The following is a 19,697-nucleotide window of genomic DNA, read 5'->3' as shown; positions in this document are numbered from 1 at the left end:
GGAAATCTTGAGCATGCATTGTGAAACATTCTAGAATGAAATAAAAGCAACTAGGAACACACATAGATGAAATTAATCAAGTAGCCTAAATTCAATGTTTTGTTTTAGTTTCACCCATTTTTAAACTCACTACTAATGGTGTAATCTCTCTCTCTAACCCAAAGTGACTGGGGAATAGATTAGAATCATAGCATTCTCACATTGCTGTGGAGGAAGGATGAAACTGCACTTACATGTAAAATACATTTACCTCATATCCTGGAAACACTTTAAGACAATTCAATTTATTAACATTCCCACAAGCCAGACCTGCCTCTCAAACATGTTTTCTTGACATGCACAACTTAAATCTAGTAACTGAAAATATTAGAATGCTGTATTATAAACAATATTGAACACCACAAAACACAAAGGATCTAGAAATAATGGAACATAGGCAAGCTAAGATTAATAAAGTGCTGGCACAAACTAGCAATTTTCCTGTAAGACAACAAATAGAATTAAATGGTACGTACACATGGGCTAGGCTTTACTGCATCACTTGGGAAGAAGCCCAGTTCTCCTGTCGTTAGATTTCTGCCCTAGAAAAAAAAAAAAACATTTTTGAGACATGAGGATTAACAGTAAACAATTCTCTGTGGTTTAGGAAGATAAGAGTTTATCAAAGAAAGTCCTTAAAATAAAAATGCTCATCTAATAATTAAAAAAAAAAAACAACTGTTGAATAACATTTATAACATTTTATGTAATTAACTAATAATTATAGATTATATGTCTGGAAGTTTTGTAGAATAAAACACAATAAAGTGAACTCAGAGCCTGAGTTGTAATATACTATCAGCGTTTCACAATGAAAGAAAGAACAAGAACTTAGCTAGCATTATAATCTCAAAATTAACTTTTTTTTTTTTTTTTTTTTTTTACCACACATCTGCAACATAAAAAGTTAAAAGTGGAGCATTTTATACTGTCTGCCTGAATTCATATCCTTATATTGTATTTACCCCATGTGAATCCCTCTTAATTACAACCTGAATTTATTAACATAGCTCCAAAAGTCTCCCATCTTGATGATCCCTATTTACCATAGTTAACCTTAACAGAAGAGCAAGTGATATCACAGTCAGTAATACCAGGCAATAAAAAAAATATATTAATGAGAAAGAGACTTGAAGGAACACAATTAAACAGCCTTGTATGTGCCCACACACCACCCCACTGTTATTCGTGAGAAACATTTATATTAATTAAAAGAAGATGAAATACATGATGAAACACATTCAACGTATATCAACTAGAAATCAGCCAAAGACCAAAATCTGATGAGCTCAGAGATGGAGATCAATGTGTACAGTCTGACAGTGCAAAGAAACACATAATTTTTAATGTTCTTTAGTGTTTCATAATGTTCATGATGTTTCCAAGTGCTATGTCCTTCAGGTCAAAAATACAGCCTAGATACTTACAGGATTTCTGAGGGATGCTAAATGTCTATTGAAATTAAAAATGGCAAAATACTACATAATCAGTGGACATACTAACATGAGACAGCATTAATACTCCCCTGTTGCTTGCACAGGAGCATCTGCACATACAACTATTCTACAATTTGCTTAGATGTCATTACTCATCAGAAGATGCTGTGGGACACAGACATGTTTTGTTGGATAAGGAAAGTCTACAAGTGTAGTATACATGGACAACATCTCAAAACCAAAAGTTAAAGTAGTAATAGTCACATGGATGGACTCTCTTGTCATAGAAGAATATCACTGCCATCGCTAAGGAACCTATTCAAGAGCTGTGATCAGTACAAAGCTTGCAAAAGCACAAATGTAAAATAAGCATTGAAACAATCTCAAAAAAGGCTTTGCCTTCTGAAAAAATGCTTTAACATAAGGTAAATTCAGGCAGCTTTGCTAGTTAAATATAACAAAATCTTTAAACATAACATGCTTTGATTTATTTCAGATTACTCAAGGGAAGTGCTCGAATTAAAACATTCTGTAGATAATGAGCCAGTACAAATAATTTGGTAATGTGCTTAAGATACTAGGTTAATTTGTTCACCTTTAGAAATCCTAGCTAAACCCATCAAGGCTTGGTGTCGCTCATACAAGAAACTAACTTGTCATTCAATGGTTTTAAAATCTAAGATCTATCCATCAACTCATCATGATTAACAGCGAAATTATCATGCCACCATGGTTTGCTGCTGCTAATCATTTCTTGCTATTTAACAACTCCTGCTTGCTAATTGCTTATTGTTTGATTAGTAAGCATTTCATTTCCCTTGCACACTCCCTGTGAAGGTTTAGGGTTATTAAAAAACCTTAGGCCACTGACTAGACAGAACCAGTTTACATTATGCATATACTACTAAATTGTATTTAAGTTATATATGAACATGTGCACATGCATTTGCACATATTTATGAGAAGTTCTTCAATGAAGCTCTTCAAACTATTTTCTTAACTTACACTCTCATCAAGACTAGGGGCTGGCTCACTACTCTTGTACCTTTTTTTAATGAGACAGGTTTTCAGAAATTATCTGACACTTTTGCTCCCTTCTATTTAGTTGAACAATGCCCATAAACTTCAGTGGACTCATACTGAACAAGGAATCCCAGACAGCTAAAAGTTTATTCATTACTGCATCCTTCATCCATTCTTTTGTTTGTTTACTACAAATTGTCTGTTGAGGAGAGAAATGAATCAGAATAAAATACAGAGGAGGAAAAAAAAAAAAGCCACTGGAAGTTTTCACTTTCAAAGGGCACTTTCAGTGCTGCATCTCCAGTATTTCATAAGATGTTAGGTAATTCTAAATTCAATCCCAGGTTATTTGTATCTATCATAAACATTGTTGCTAGAGGTAAACATGTTGTAAGAACCACAATGACTAAATGCTGTCCATATTCAGCAAGAAATCAGACCAAATAAGCCTCTCTCCAGAAAAGTTATAGCTGCTACAATATTTATGCAAGACATGATTGCCACAACCTGCAGGAGGTAAAGCCACAGTCAGAGAGTGAAATGCCATGCAGGACAGATTACATGATATATGTGAAACAGACAGAAAAAAATGTGTTCAGTAAGCAATACAGACTACCATTAATAATGATAACGTGACTTTTCTATGAGATCCTCAAAGATAAGACTTTTAAGTTCCCTAACAAAGCAGGGATATTTTAATGGACAGAGAAAATCCTAGCCTTATATACAGCCATGACATTGCACTGTATGGAATTATAAAAGCGAACTGGTCTTCTACTAATTAACTGCTACATTCTACAAGGCTGCACAGTAGAATTATTCACCTTCCCAATTTATTCTAGCAATATAAAGAAGCATAAATAAGAAATTAATAAAAATTACTGGTATTTTCAGGTAAAGTAATTAAAAATCTCTCCCTTTAAAAACATTTAAAATCAGCAGCAGCATTACATGGAAAAAATGCACCAAACTAGGACAAAAGCAGTTTAAAGACCCAGTTCAGGCTGGCCCTCTATTGAATTCATTTAAATTTCTGGGAAAGCAGAAAAAATTCTACAGAGTGCTTGGGACCACCCATCCAAATTCCACTCATCTATGAGAAATTCCTGTTCAGGCAAACATGGCAAAAAAAAGGAAAATCCAGATACACTTCTTTTCACATATGACTTAGGAATCATTCAACAGAGAAGTTTTCTGATATATAAATTAAGGCCTTTGTGTCAGACTCTCAGCTGATCAAGGAAGTGCTTGAACTTTTCCTCTTCCCTTCCTACTTAATTCTCTCCCAAGCCTGCAGACATTGAAGTCTATGCTCTCTCTGAATTTCCAGTAGTCATTTCTTTCAATGTCTTTATTTATTTTTAAGTACACCACCTGCACTGTTTTAATGTGTAGGCAGGAATCATATTCTATAGCCTTTTCTCAGCAAAAAAAGTTTCTTTTTGCATCCTCTCCATGCAGAGTAGTTCCTATTAGCTAGCTCTAAACTCCTCATCTCTCAAAGATAAAAAACCTCACCTCCTTCTACATCTTTAAAATACTTTACTGAAGCTAACATCCATTATGCTTTTCAGGCACATCACCTAGCAACCTGGGAAGTCTTAGAATTAATATTGTCAATTTTGCTTGAGATAACTACTTGCAACAAAGACATCAGATTGTTATTTCTCATCTGTTAGCTGTAATTATAACTTCCAGATTTCTGGGAAAATTTTCCCAAATGAAATTATGCTCCATATTTACATGGAAAAAAAGATTACATACTAGTTCCACTTGAACTCTAAGTTGTTTTTGTTTCTTACACCATAACCTTGTAACAATATCATTTTACCAGTAGGTTGTCCTTAGACTGCAACATAGAAAAAGGATAAAAAAAATTAGAAATTGTGTTTGAGGGAGGATTCATAAGTACACTTACAACATACTTATTGCCTTTTGGATGTTTATATCAGGACTACGAACTAATGAAGCATTACAAAGGACATCTGTAAAAGTAATTTCTTGGTATGGGTTTAATATGCATGAAAGAAAAGCTAGTTTTGAGAATGGAAAGAATCAGCTCAGAATACATTTGTATTCTTTTGGCATACTCAAGAAATATGATTGTCTGGTGGGTAACTGTAATGGAAACCTGCAAAACTAGAATTACATTATATCTCAGGGTAGGAATTGTGGCATCCCTGAAAGCCTGTCCTTGAGTTCAGCAGGTACCGGTTTATTCAGGCCAAGCTCAGAAGAGAAATGTGAATTCACATCTACAATAAAAATAAGACCATTTCAAAAGGTACACTATTACACCTGAAACTACTACTACTCTTATGGATCTGAAACGTACATTGAAAACATTAACTTTTCTCTTTCTACCTAATAAGCCTTTTTTTCCTTTCTTTCTGAACGTTAAGTAAACAAGCAACACCCAGGGCAGCGGAATAGCTCTTCCAGTCCTGCATATGACTGAAGAAAGAAAAGTAGTCATGCTAAAGGAAGGCATGACGGTCACTATAGGAACATCCTTATTTTCAAGGTGTTTACTGAGAACAGTAGGTAACTTGCAATGTTATCACCCTCCCTCCCTATACTGAATCTTCTCTTAGAAGAAAGATTAGGTTACAATTGATACTAGGGGGTGAGGCAGAAAGAGAACGCATGGGATAAATAGACACTTATTTCAACCATCTCTTTGTCATTATGATAGGTCAGACTGCCTCTCAGAAAAGCAACTGCTGTTTTATAAAGAAAAAAATAATATTCTGTTTTTCAGATTGCATAACACGTAGATTCATGTGCATATATGGCTTTGACTGACTAGAGAATTACCACAGTAACTGCTATAAAATCATTTACACGAACATTAATGGAGCAGAATTTTCATGTCTGTCAAAACACATTTGATCTTATCACATTAAACCAAAAGCTTAAAGTAACCATTGCTTAATAACTTGTGGCATTTATTCAATATGCTCTAAAGAATGAAAAAAATATATACTTATACCACATATTCTCTATTGCAAACATTTGAATTTCTAAAATAAGCAGCGATAAGCTTAAAAATCCATTCTAACATTACTCTTCTGCAGGTCAGCTGCAAATTATTCTAAAAAGCTTCTTGGATAAAACCTGGATATTCATAACAATTTATGTCTTCAAGTCATTTCTTAATATGCATTCTAAAATACAGATGTCATTATAAGTCTTATGAAAACCATTACTGAGCGTTCTATGACACGAAATTTGTTTACAAAAGACTTCTTGAATGATTCCACTGCTATGACAGTTTTCAACGAGATTCAAATCTCCTTCCAAGACTTCTGGGGAAACAAGTCTCCCCCACTCCTGCTAGCTAAACACAATGAGATTCTAACTAAATTATTTTACAGGATAGGTACAAATAATATCAAAAACAAATTCCAGTAGATTCAGATAATGAACGGATGTATAAGTGCACAGCAATAGAATTAGTCCCACAAGGTGCCAATAATTCTAGCTTGTACCAAACACACAAAAAATAACAAGATAAATTTCTCAATACAGATTTGTTATCCAAGACTAATGAAATACAGTCATTTCATAGACAATACAGTACCTGCCAAAATAAACTATGGGCATCGCCTGTAATAAGTTCAATAGTGTCCCCAATCTGGATATGTAATGGTGGACCATCCTGTGGCGCTGGTTGCGGTATTCCTTTGTAGTTTCGAATTACTTGCATTCTTGGTAAACCTGAATTTTAAACAAAAAGAACAACAACAAAAAAAATCAGCATATGTATTCCAGTTAACAACAGTTTATGAAATTTTAGGACCATAAAACCAATTAATCAAAAAGAACTGAGTTTAATAGGCATCTGACTAAGGCATAAAGACAAACACTTCTTTCACTTGGCTATCTTATGCAAGCACATCACATAAAATCTGAAGGTTTCATTCCCTCTTTTTTTTTTTTTAATACTTTTAATGAAAAAAAACACAAGAAAAATAAGATTTTGTCTTTCTACCTTCTTGAAGCAAAGTTCAATTCATTTCCAAGAACACTCTACCTAGAAAAGCCTTTCTCTTCCTTCCTTTTCTTACTCCTTTTTTTTTTTTTTTTTTTTTTTTTTTGCAAACATCCCTGGATCAGTCTAGGGTTAAAAACTTCACAGTATCTTTAATTCCAGGGGACAAAAAATGTGATAAATTGGAATTAAAGATAGCAATATGGAGAATCTCATAGCTCTTGTATGATTAAAAAAAGAACGCTCATGCCTAAGAGTATAAGGATGACGATCCTTCTAGGCTTTCCATAAGACCTTTTCCTTCCAATTTCAACAATATTTTCAGATACACATAAGCAACTCCTATGTCAATTTAATGCTTCATTTTCAAGACAAGAACTCTGGTTGCATACTATTTCTTCCATATCAATACTGGCTGCACTTAGGCAGATGAACCATGATTTTTTAAATTTCTTTTTAATGGGAACAATCCACGATCTGGTTCATAAAATACTCTGCTCATAGATTATTCTCACTACCTCTGAAAACAACTAAGTCACTACTTGTAACTACAGTTCAAGAGCCCTTCTCAATTGGTTTATAATAAGGGAGAAGAGAGTTCAGTCTGAAGAGAAAATTATGGATACTCTAACTCCATGTTCTTATAACTGTATTTTGGACAGCTATTGCATTGCACTAAACCAACGCCCTGTGAGGTAATAAGAATACTTGAAATCGAGTCAAGAAGTACTGAATCCGTGAGAAAAAATATGAAGAACATGAGAGCTTTTAGGAAAGCTATTTTTTCAGTCTTAATACTGCTAAGTAAAGCACCATTTTAATGGAATAGATGTACCTTTATTCCCTCATCTTCTACTTTTAAATTACAATTTGTATGACAAAATCCCTGTTTTTATTTGCGCATAGATTTTTCAAGACTGTTAAAATTCAGTTGGCATCCCCACTTCAACACCAAAGTTTTTGATTAAGTGAGATTTTGTAAGAACATATATTAATATAGGTAAGAGTGAACATTTACAAAATAAAGGTGCAGATGGACAGCTGTACGACTGGATAGCTGTATGGATGCATAGCCACATTTAATCAGTTTCTAATTAATATAATCTGACATATAAGTGGGAAAAAATGTTAAAGACCATCAAATTCAACCAGCAACCTTACCTGCCATCAGTCCCATCACTAAACTACGTTCCTTATTACTAAGTCCATACATCTATTAAGTATCTTCAAGGATGACAACTCCAGCATTCTGGGAAGCCCATTCCAATGCCTGAATGCTCTCCCCTCAGCCTCAACTTCCTCAGATTAAACAGCCCCAGTTCCCTCATTTGCTCCTCACTGTCTTGTTTTCTACACCCCTCATCAGCTTAAAGCACCTTAATAGTGTTCTTTTAGTGAGGGATCCAAAACAGAATACAGTACCACAAACAAGAGGACAACTTCCCTAGGCCTGCTGGCCACTTTATTTCTGATGCAGGCAAGGATGACACTGGACTTGTTGGCCACAGGCTGGCTCTTGTTCTTGGCTGTCAGCTAGTACCCCTTGGTCTTTTTTCTGCCTGGCAACCTTCCATCTTCTCTTTCCCTATATAATGCTGCATGGGGTCGCTATGACACAAGTGAAGGACCTGGAACTCACCTTTGCTGAATGCCTTGCAATTAATTGGATGCAGCGTATCAGTTCAGCCTCCCCAGATCTCCCTGCAGAGGGCTTCCTACCCTCAAGCAGGTGAGCAGTCCCATATAACTTGGTATCACCTGCACATCTGTTGAGGGAGCACTCAATCTCCTTATCCAGATAATCAATAAAAAAGGTTAAACACAACTGGCCTCAACACAGAGTCCTGGGGAACAGTATCGTTGACCAGATGCCAACTGCATCTACCTCCATTCACTCACAACCACCCAACCATTTCTTCACCCAATTAAGTGTGCACCTGTACAGTCCATGAGCAGCCAGCTTCTCCAGAAGAATTCTGTGGGAAACACGTTTCTAAAATTCATTAGAACAACCTCACAGCCTTTCCATCATCTACTAAGCAAAAGTCATGTTGTCTCAGGTGATCAGGTTACTGATTAATATAGTTTAAACTGAAAGGAATGTTGGGGCTAGAACAGACGTATTTGTGTTGCATTTTAGGGAGATACAAGAAATACAAATATTCATGATCTCCTCTAAATTGTATAAAATCACCTTAGTAAGTACTACTCTGTAGTTAAGAATAAATACTAATCCAAAATAATGAAACATTAACCAAAATAACGTCAGTTCCCACATTACTCAATCCAAATGACATTATAACTTTCACTGTTTCTTCAAGTTGCTTGGTATACTTAAAATGGACATCTAATTATTTAGTAAGCCATTATTCCACTTAGGTAATTACCAGACTTGGCTTTATTTCTCAATTTAAGGCTGACATGCTTTGAAATTCTGATTGAGCACCAAGAAACACTGCATCTGCTGTGTAGCAATAAAAGCAATGCCACATACAAGCATGTACTCAAAGCTGACAACTAACGCAAGAGATCTCCCTCATCACAATATAAATTATAGCACTGTATATGCAATTAATTGTAAACATGCACTCAAAGGCATACTTGGAAGCCTATCCAAACCTACAAAAACATTATTTGCTTTGCAAAACTTTGATACTGTGAATTCCGTTTATCGCATTACTAGTGAGAGATATTACGTACTTGAAATGCCACCACTGTATTAATCTCAGATGAGGATGAAGAAAGGTTCTTACGCACTTTTCAGTGCAAATCCTGTAATAATTAGTTTGGGGGTTTTTGTTTTAAGATAGAACGTTCCTGACATTGTTAAATTGTGTGTAAAATGACTTGTTATTTTTACTTATTTCACTGCTAATCATGATTTTTAACATGTATGTAAACCAGTCCAAGAGAACTTGAAAAAAAGCTGTGGTGCACCAACTAGTAGAATTATTCCAAGTGTAACATAGAATTAATCATGTTAAAATACAGTATGCTAGAATGCTAATGTAGAATTCAGTGTGTTTAATTCTGTAAAATTCTACAGTAATTTTGATTATAAAACTCCCTCACCAGATAGTGCTAGATTTGATCTAATGTTTCTTGACATACCTAGAAATAATTCTATTGATTCAAACAGACTCTCAGGCTGGGGCCCCAGTTTTAAGAGTTTATTATCTTCCTTCAGGCACACTGTAACTTCTTTGGCATAATGCATACAGAAACAACAACTACAAAGCTAATGTGCTACAGCTAATGCCCGCTATCCTGACCTTATTTTCTACCTGTAGTTTTACTATCTACTTGTATCCAATAGTTGTCTTTCATCTATTTAGGAGTTCTTTGTGCTCAGAGTTATCTTTAGTTTGAGTAGGCACTGCCTAGCACAACATATACATTCTGCCACAAGACACATGGTTAGGATTCTTGAATATTGCAACAACAGAGAACAACACTGAGACTTCAATTATTCAATTACTTTCATTCATCTGCTTTAGTATTGATACTGTGTGCTAGTCTTATAAGCTAGAGATCAAAAAAGCATGTATACACAAGGGAAATTTTCCACTGATGTTAATTACTTCTTCATAGATTAGATTTGATTCAGATTCCTTGTACATCAAAGTATATCTGATCACATTCAAACAACATAGTGTCTGAGTCATACAGAATATCCTCACTATCACTAACACCAGACATTGAGTGACAGTCTGTATTGAACAAAGATGCGAAAGAACTGAATGTGCAACTAATGAACTAATGTCTTTTACTCATCATATGAAACTATCAGTGGAAGTCTCTGTTAAATCATTTTGAACGTAAAAAGTTTCTCCAGAAACAAAAGACTAAAAAAAATCATTGAATCAAGCAGAAACAAGTACCTGCTTTTCTAAAAACAGCATTTCCTCCATAGAAAAAAGTTCCACTCACACCACTTTCCTTATATCACCAATAAGTGTAGAGAAAAACTTAAATCGAGTACAGAGAAGTTATTGAAGTAAAGGGTCAAACAGGTAAGGTAAGGTAATAAAACAGGCAGAAAAAAAGTGGTATGTAGCAGAAGCCTGAATTGTTTTATGTGTAATGATGGTTTATTTCTGATAGAAAAAGCACTGAAATACCACAGGATAAAACATTACAATGTGAAATGCTATAAGCATTAGACTTTGCCATTACTTTCTATACAGTTGCAGTATCTGACAACTACAGAAAGCTTCTGGGAAAATGTCGGGCACAATGTCTGGCACAAACATATACATACATACATATATACACACACATACATACACACACATATATAAACTGCTGAAATTTACTTCACCTGAAAACCAGGAAAACACCAAAATTCCCAAAGAAGCTTCACAGACAAGTGTTGGGTCTCACACCTAACACAAATCGTTTATCTAAAGTATTGCTCATGAGAGAAGCAGAAAGCATGCTAGCATCAGGGTTAAATAAGTACCAATCTGGCTGCGTTAAGAAAAATATCTTTCCTAAAACATAACACATATTTGAGTATTTATTTGTATAGTTACAAATTAAGGAAGAAGGTTACATTTTAGAACAAATGTAGTACATATAATGGTTACTGTAGCTTACTCTGTGTTCTTATAATTTCACATAACCTATTTATATTCTTTACAGCAGCTTTGCATTTATGAATGGCACCAAGTGACCCTTAGAGTTTCAAGCAGATTAAAAATGCTATTTTTTGCCAACAACATGCATAATGCATGCCCTACAATAACCTATATCTGTCAAAATTGATTGCAGCATCTGCTATTTCCAAACAATGCAGGACATGGTTTGTGCTTTGAGTGGGGATCATTTTAACATACAGTATAACGACAGTATAGGAGAATAAAGTGCAAGGGTGAATTTGTGGATATTATATTAACACAAAGGCATAAAACAACTTTATCTATACCAAATATGCATTCCTAGTTAACGTGAGTCTTGATGTAAGAATTCCTCTTTCCCTAGGAAAAATAGAGCCTCATCACCAAACATTCATAATGTAATCCAAAAGCATGTTTGAAGGAAGCCTCTTGACTCCAAGAAACTTTGAATTTGAAATAGATTTTTTCAACAATCAGCCAAGGCCACATCTCCGTATTTCCAGAATCACAACAGAAAAACAAATGCCTTTCTAACAGGAAATGATATGAAGACTCCCTAATTCAGCCCTTTCTTTCAAGAGGAGCATGCTTGGTGTCCATCTGGAAACTCTGAGCTTGCTTTCAGTTCCTTATTTCTTACAGCTGTAAAAATATAGAATGCAGCAAAAACAAGGAACAGGTTGACAATCTGTGACTGATAAGTGTCCCCATGGCCAAGACCAGAAGTAGTACGCCATTTCAGTTCTCAGAGCCTCCTGCCTCCTTAATGTCTCATCCAGCAAACAAAGGCTAAGTAAACCATGACAGAAACTCCTTGCACCATCAAAATAAGTGTTTGAACTGTGATATTAACAGCACAAACAAAAGACAGACTGGCAAAGGAGATCTCCCTTTTAAATAAAAGCAAAGGAGACCAAAATTGGCATTTATAGCACAGTAAACAAAGTTTGTAAAGATTATGAAAATTTCAGATCAAGAAGTACAGCTGCATATGTTAAAATATTAGAGTTATCATTAAAAAAAAAAAAGGAAAATCACTGGGTTGATAAAAATAGCAATGTGAAAAGCAGGTGGACAGTGCTAACTCCACAAAAAGAGCATCCACAACAATCTGCTGATTTTATAAACCAGAAAAAACCATAGGCTTTGCCCATATTTCTTGTGAACATCTTGGCCCAATACTAGTATTATTAGAAGCTAATTAATGGAAAGTCCCTCTCTGAGCTTGGACTACATAAAAACAAAGTCATTTGACTCTGTTGATATTTTTCGAATCAGCCATTGTTGCTCTATGTCAATCAGAGTTTTAAATCCTTGTTCATAATTAATTCCTTGCAGAATTAAAAGTAATCTGGATTCTTCTCCCTTGCATTTTATCCAGAGAGCTGTTGCTTAATTTCAAATCAGTGTTATCTACTTTTGCAACCATGGAAGTCAATTGCATTACTGATAAGGGAAGAAATTATCTATAAGGACTTCTCACTTGGTGAGAAGAGAAAGAAAAATACCATAATAACTTACTTTAAAAAAAAAAAAAAAACCATATATGATTTTTGGGTCTGTCTGCTAAAAACATGAAATAAAATATTTTTATTCTTGTGCTTGTTTCAGGTTTTTTTTTTTTTTTTTTTTTTGGGGGGGGGGGGGTTGTTGTTTTTTTCTTTTAGGCTACTCATGGATATGAAACATGCCAGCACAGTCTAAGTGCACTACTCAGATTGGCAATTATTTAAATACTTACTACTGGACAAAAATTAGTTCAATGAATAGGTACACTGACATACCTTAAATAAGATGTTTTAATTTAACTTATAATTCTCTCAGTCTTAAGTCATTATTTTTATAAGTCATCATAATTAATGTTCTAATTTTAGACATCGCACATAAACCTTATATCTAGGTAAGATGACTGAAACATGGAGGGTGACCAAGAAACAGTTCTGTTTATCTTCTCATTAGCTCTCTGGTTTTGAGTAATATTCAGTTTCTGCTGTTTCATTCAAATTTGACACCAAAGACTCCAGGAAGGTGATTATTAAAGCATTTAATGGCTACCTTTCTCAACAGCCTGAACTCTTGATTATACAGCCCAGCCAGGACTCTCATCTACAAACAGAACTCACTAGCACGAGCGGAGGAAAACTTAACACATCTCGTGATGCAGATGATAAATTCATAATACATTCCAAATCACATTCAGTAAACATTCATACTTCTCTTTCACTTTGAGACAGAGGATTTCTGCCATTCTACAGGACAAAGAGAACTACTGAAGCAATTACAGTTCTCTAACCAGGTTCTCTGTGACAATCTTTCAACTGCTCCTACTATTGCATCTCCTCAAAAAAAATCTTGAAGCAGCACTCTCAGTTCTCTCCAGTCTTTTACTGCCTGTCAAACTTCTATTTCCTGTAATTATTCAGACTTTATTATTTTGTTGGTTTTTTCTTCCTCTAATGCTGCACACATAGGCTGTATTCTTGGTAAATACCTCTGCAAAAATGGTAACTTGTCAACTCAAATGAAAATGTATGTGAGTAAAATATCTACTTGCCAAACAGTCTGACCAACAGCCTGTTACCAGAAGCAGAAAAACACTGTAAATCAAGGAGACCTTTCACACTGCTTTGGAAGACCTGGATGTGCCCTATACAGATAACTGTGGACTGTAAATGCAAAAAAACCCCGATGTTTAAAATAACAAAAACTTCATGTTCAATTGCAGTGAATCAGCACTTTAAATGATGACTAGAAATGGCCAATTATAATTAGTGTATTATGTGAACAAGGAATAATCAAATTTCAAAAAAATATACTGTTTTCTTCTGTATGGCCAAATGAGCAACATAAAATTTCAATGTTATCTCATCAATGAATTGGGAATATAAATTTAAAAAACAAAGTTCCATCAGAATTAAGAATCTTCGTTACTTCCTCAAGAACCAAGCAAAATTTTTAGCATATGAATTAAAAACCGTGCTAAAATGAAGTACTGCTTTATATAAAAGCACAAGGTATGAAAACTAACTACTGTTAATTACCATGCTTTTTAATGTGGTCCCACAGAAGGGCATGGCATTCTAAAAGGTGTTCTTGTTCAAACGAGTACCTGCCCTAAGGAGCTAACAATTTTTAGCACGCAGATACAATAGATGAACTATGAAGTATATGCAAACAGAAGACGACTGTGCAGGAAAAGGCTCTGAAAAGCAAGGATAAATCTTGCAAGATATTCCGGAGAGGTAACTACTTTGAGCTGTATCTTTGATACCATCTCCAGCAGGTCCAGGGATAACTCTGTGGCAAGCAGTCAGAAGAAAACAGCTTGAGAACAAGAGCACAGGCTTGGACACTAACTATAATACTGTGAAATGCCATGAATCTTGAACAGGAACCCTTGATATTTTCCTATTGGGAATGCTCTTGGTCGGTTAAGAAACAAGAAACAAAACTGTTGTCCTTTCTAAACAAATACACTGTGGTTACTACGTGATCGCTCAGTCCTTCCTGCAGCGTGCCCAAAAGCACAGCCTGATAGGAAGCAGCCCTACCTCCCAACAAGTCTGTTCAGCACAAATGGAATTAGTCATTCCGCTGACTACACCATCCATATACTTCAGTAAATCACAGACAGCAAGATGCACATTTCAATATATGAAAATGCAGACTTACGACAGTTAGAAGCTTCTAGAGGTCTCAAACAATTTATAAACACGAATTGTTGAAAATGTGCTGAGATTTAATATATCAGGCACTGCAAAAATTAAATTAAACATTAAATTATCTTTCATATTATTTCTTTTGTGCCCAACATTGACCAACAGCATCTGCCTCTAAGATTAAAAAAAAAAAAACACCTTACTCTCAGTTTCTTCTACTTAAATAAATTCTTGGCAGAAGAGCTGCTTTAAATTATTACATAACATGAGCGGGAAGTGGCCTATACTTGATAAAAGAGACAGCTTCCAGCAAGAGACAGACTAATTTCACTTGCACACATCCTTTTTGTAATGCCACACAGTTCTTCAGCATTCTAAGTTAAACACTTCCATGATCTTCCTTCTCGAACTACATTTCTTTTTGATGACCTCTCATTATGGCAGATATACCTTTTAGTTCTTAACATACATCACTTACACTATTTAGAAGAAAATCTCAGCCCAGTGTAGACTCTTTACAAGGAAGCATCTATAAATGAACACTGTTTGAACATAGCATTAAGAAAAAAAAAAAAAACAGTGTAGCTTTGTCTGAAAATCTGCTTTCAAAAAGTAACCGTCTACACAGGTTGGGTTTTCTTGTTTGCTAAGAAACAAGCACAGGGAGGAGAAGCTTGCATGGGGAAAAAGGACTACCACTTGTGGTAGCAGCATGCAGTCACATTAAAAAAACCACCAGAGATCAAACTGACCTCAGCAAAACAGATCCAGTTGGTTCTTTCTCCCAAATACAGTGCTCTAACAAGGAATGCCCTTTACATATTTAAATCCCAACATCAGCTATCCTTGAGCTCAGTTGGTATCACTCAACATTTGAGACATCTGAGCCATGCATGCACAGAGCTATTACAGGATTTAAATGCATCTGAAGCAAAGAGCTAACAAAAGCAGCATGCAATGCACAAGAGCAGTCAGAGCCTTTAGCCTCCATCATTAAGTTACACAGTCTTTCCTTTGAAGAATATCTCCCTATTTATCCTCTTCATGATGAAGAAAAAGTGTGGGGGGAGGAAGTAAAATAGCACTTTATAGATGATTTTGTGTCAAATTCAAATCAACGCTATTTGCGTGACAACTTCTATTATCAGATTATTCCAGAAAAAAAGCTGGGATCCACACATGTGTTGTTTTTTGCTGTATCACACCTTGAGATTTGCTGTTGTCAAAGCCAATTAAGGAAAAACAAAATCCAAGTACAGTAAAAATGCTGCTTTACCATGTGAACTGAGCGCCTCATGCCCTTTACTCTCCCTGCACCTCCCATTCCAAACAAGCTGGTTAAAGAATAACCTCTAAGTTACAAACTAAGGCAGTTTTCAAAGTATCAGATAATAAAGTTACTATTTAATTCCCAGTTGCACACAAAAGATTAAGAAATGTAAGTTATGAATAGTGCAAGCCTTCTGTTCATTTGCAGGTCAGCAGGAGCAGTAACGAGAGCTGAACTCAAATACTTTATTTGAATTTCTTATAAAGATATCTTACATATTTCCCTGGATGAACACCACAAAAAGTTTAAGAACACGTGGGCTGAATTAAATGATTCTGCTGAAAAAGAAAAATCAGATCACTTTTATACTGTCACTACTTGGAAAGACTCTTGAGTACTAAATGAATTCAAATATGAAACCGCTGAGTTGTTAATCATGATCTGTAACTTATTTCTTAAAACAGCCTCAGCACCAGAGAAATATATGACATTAAGTGTAAAATAGTGTTTTAAAGCAGCCTAGCTGTTGTAAGTACATGCCCTCACGTGAACAGCTGATGTTTGTGCTGGGCAGATTGGTAAATGTCCGCCACGAAAACAGAATTTACAAGTAAATGAATAAATTACAAGTAACAAGTAAAACGTTTTTGTTTTTTTTTTTAATAAAACAATGTGTCAAATTTTTCTTTAAGTAAACAATGATTATGAGGATAAAGAAGCTGTCCTAATGTGTATTAGCACTTTAACAAGAGTCACTATCACGACGAGACAAAGATCCCCCAAATAAATTTACCATGAAGAGATAGGAAGTAAAAGTTTGGAATAGCAATCTTTTTATTTTTTCAAATAAGTTTCCAACAGGATCTCCCAAATAAATTTAAGCTTGGAATAATACTAGTCAAAAAATTAATATGCAATATTTAAACGAGAGTAAACAGTAGATTAGTAAATCTTGTAGAGGATGCAAAATTGTTTATTTAAAAAGAGTACTTACAAAGAAATGATGGATGATTTCCTGAAGCATCTATACAGTAGGATGACAGATCACAAACTAGGCTAGAGGAACCTTTGGAGCGTTATTCATCATACCTTAGAGTAAGATATAACTTAAATACAAATATAAGGGTTGGAATGTTCATAAACATTGATGGTCACTAAAAAAAGCTACCATCGCTTAAATAGCATCTTGAAAATATGAAAGTAACAGTTAAAGGATGTTGTGATTGCCAAGACTTGATCTTGGCTCTGAAAGTCATAGTTTTTCTTCCACATTTTTAAGAGCTAAGAAACAAAAGTGAAAGCTACTGGGTTAAGTAACACGCCTGCCATTTGTGTCCATTTAATTGGCTACTGTTGAAGAATTGATCCTGGGCAAGCTTGGCCTGCAGCCTAACTCAGCCTCATTGTTCTCTCTTCTTGGAAGCTCAAAGAGGTGTTCAGATTAAAAACTCTTGTCTAAAAGCAGCATCAGTTTCTCAGGCTTTTGCCTCTAGCCCCTTCTACAAGTTGTGAAGCCTTCCTTAGGCAGAAGGCAGAGGTAGCTCTAACATCTCTTCTGTGAATTTTCTAGAGCCTTTTTTTCTCCCATGGGATGGATGTTTTCAGTTTTACAACGTTTCCCAAATTCTTTGTGTGAGAATCACTTTGAAGTAGTGATCAAATACTGATTTAGTTAAATGAGTGAGCCACAAGAAACGAAACCATATGCTTCAGAGTACTGTGAAAATGCTTTTGACTATTCTTAATCAATCACTGCCTTATTTTGTTTTGCCTTCTGAGAACGACAGTACCTTGAAGATTAAATCGGATATGGAAATATACAGGTAAATTCAATACTCCTCTTGAGGATGAATAAGAGATTTAGAAGTCCCAATAAACATCAGCAAAATAATACACAATTCTTTTCTACTTGCCAGAGAAACTAAGGGCAATTTCAAGTCATAATTTCTGCATGCACATTTCCATCCTTTTCCTTTATTTGTTAAATCATGCTACACCATTTGTGAAAATGCAAAGCAGTACAATTCTGGTTTTATGGATCACACCTGCATGCCCTTTTAGTCCATTTTTTACCTGATGTTATCTTTTTTCCTTTCTCTTTTGCCTGCCAACTCCCATGTCACTACCTGTACACAGTGACGTTTTGCTCAGAACAAAATGCAGAAATGTTTTTAAGTAGAAAAAAATAAATTGTACAACTTTCCACCAAACTCATATTAAAAATTATGTACGTGCTAAGCATGTATGGAACACCATATAAGAGAAAAATAGAACGTTAGTTGCTCAGCATCTACAGTTCTGAACACACATCCAGTAAGACAAAAGAGCCTAAATTACCCAGCTACAAAATAATCTCGCAGTCCAACCAGACAAGGATGAAAGAGCTCAACAGAATAAATATATTTCACCCTTTGGCATCTGGGTCTTCTGATGTTTAATTAAAAGAAAAGGCTAACGGCTATTTTCTCTGAATGTTAGCTCACTGCTGAGATGCCAAAGGGACAGGCACCTTTCAAAATACCTTGCCCCAACAGGAATGTAAAAATGATTTCAATTTAAAATATAACAACCCAAATAAAATTCATTAAACTGCATTTGAAATGCTTCATTGGAAGACAAAACTCTGCTTTGCCTCCCAGAAATGAACCAGTGGAAAATTTCTTAGTGAAAAACATTAGACTTGTTCTTTCTTGTATTACAATAAAGATGAATACATTATTTTGGGAAGCAACAATAGCTCAGCAAACAGCATTAGTGCAGCAGTAAAAGGACAGAGATTCTGAAGTTAGGACATATTTTTTAAAATGTGAGATAAAAATTAAGTCACAATGCAGGAGGTCTCTGAATTCACTGTGCTAAGATCCACCCAGAAAGGGAAGGTCGTCCCCTTAATTTAGAATCTGGTGATAACAACAAAATTAACTGAATCTCATATACCTGTGCTGTCCCTGTCACATGATTAAGAAACATGTTAAAACACAGCATACTAGGAGTTGCTCAAATTACAGTGGCAACCCAATTTCTTGAACCGCTCCAGAACATTCAGAATTACACTTGCATTGGCAAGCAGCTACGTTGCCTCTATCTTCCTGAAGCAAAGAATTTCCTTTTGCAGCAAAAGAACTCCTAGCTGCTCGTTAACCATGTCCTCACTGTGATTCATCTGATTCACACACATTCCTGGAGACATGCACTGTATACTTCAACGCACCCTGAACCAAGTATTCAGATGCTGTTAGGGAAAGAAAAGGTATCCAAAACCCAATAAAGCTCCCATAAACGTTAAGTATGTTTTAAATATGTATAATCAAAGCTTATTTTAGGTTTTAGAGCTTAATACACTCCAATGTAACATGTTAGAAAAGTCTTAAGCAACTTATCAAATCCGGTGCTCCAAAAATTGTACAGTTATCAGGGAAAACATGCAGAGCTATATATACACTATCATTGTTAGTAATTAAGACACTAACTCTAAAATAAGTAAAAGTCCAAGTTCCTTCCAGTCTAAAATACTTATTTAATTTTTATTTTAAAGCCTTGTAGGCTGAATCTTTAACAAGGAGTTTCAAATACTAAATCAAAAGGACATAAGCAGGTCCCTTCTGGCTTGCCTGCATGCAGCACTGTCCAGGTCTTCTGGTACTGTTACAGGATATG

At 35.2% G+C, this 19,697-nt stretch overlaps 1 protein-coding gene across 6 annotated transcripts in view; it reads right to left on the bottom strand.

The window, feature by feature from the left end:
- VAV3 (vav guanine nucleotide exchange factor 3) overlaps positions 1-19,697 on the bottom strand; it is a 195,211-nt gene that overhangs the window by 28,318 nt on the left and 147,196 nt on the right. For all 6 annotated transcript variants that reach the window (XM_090146214.1, XM_090146215.1, XM_031595857.2 and 3 more), the window contains exons 20-21: positions 6,082-6,218; positions 516-581 (exon numbers count right to left, since the gene is read on the bottom strand). In XM_090146214.1, the coding sequence (XP_090002340.1) occupies positions 516-581; positions 6,082-6,218 (203 nt within the window). The remainder of the gene's footprint in view (positions 1-515; positions 582-6,081; positions 6,219-19,697) is intronic.

This window comes from Phasianus colchicus, chromosome 9 (genome assembly GCF_987193195.1).
Source record: "Phasianus colchicus chromosome 9, bPhaCol1.hap1.1, whole genome shotgun sequence".
NCBI lineage: Eukaryota > Metazoa > Chordata > Aves > Galliformes > Phasianidae > Phasianus > Phasianus colchicus.
Note: the sequence above shows the minus strand (reverse complement) of the source record. Positions and strands in the feature narration are given on the sequence as shown.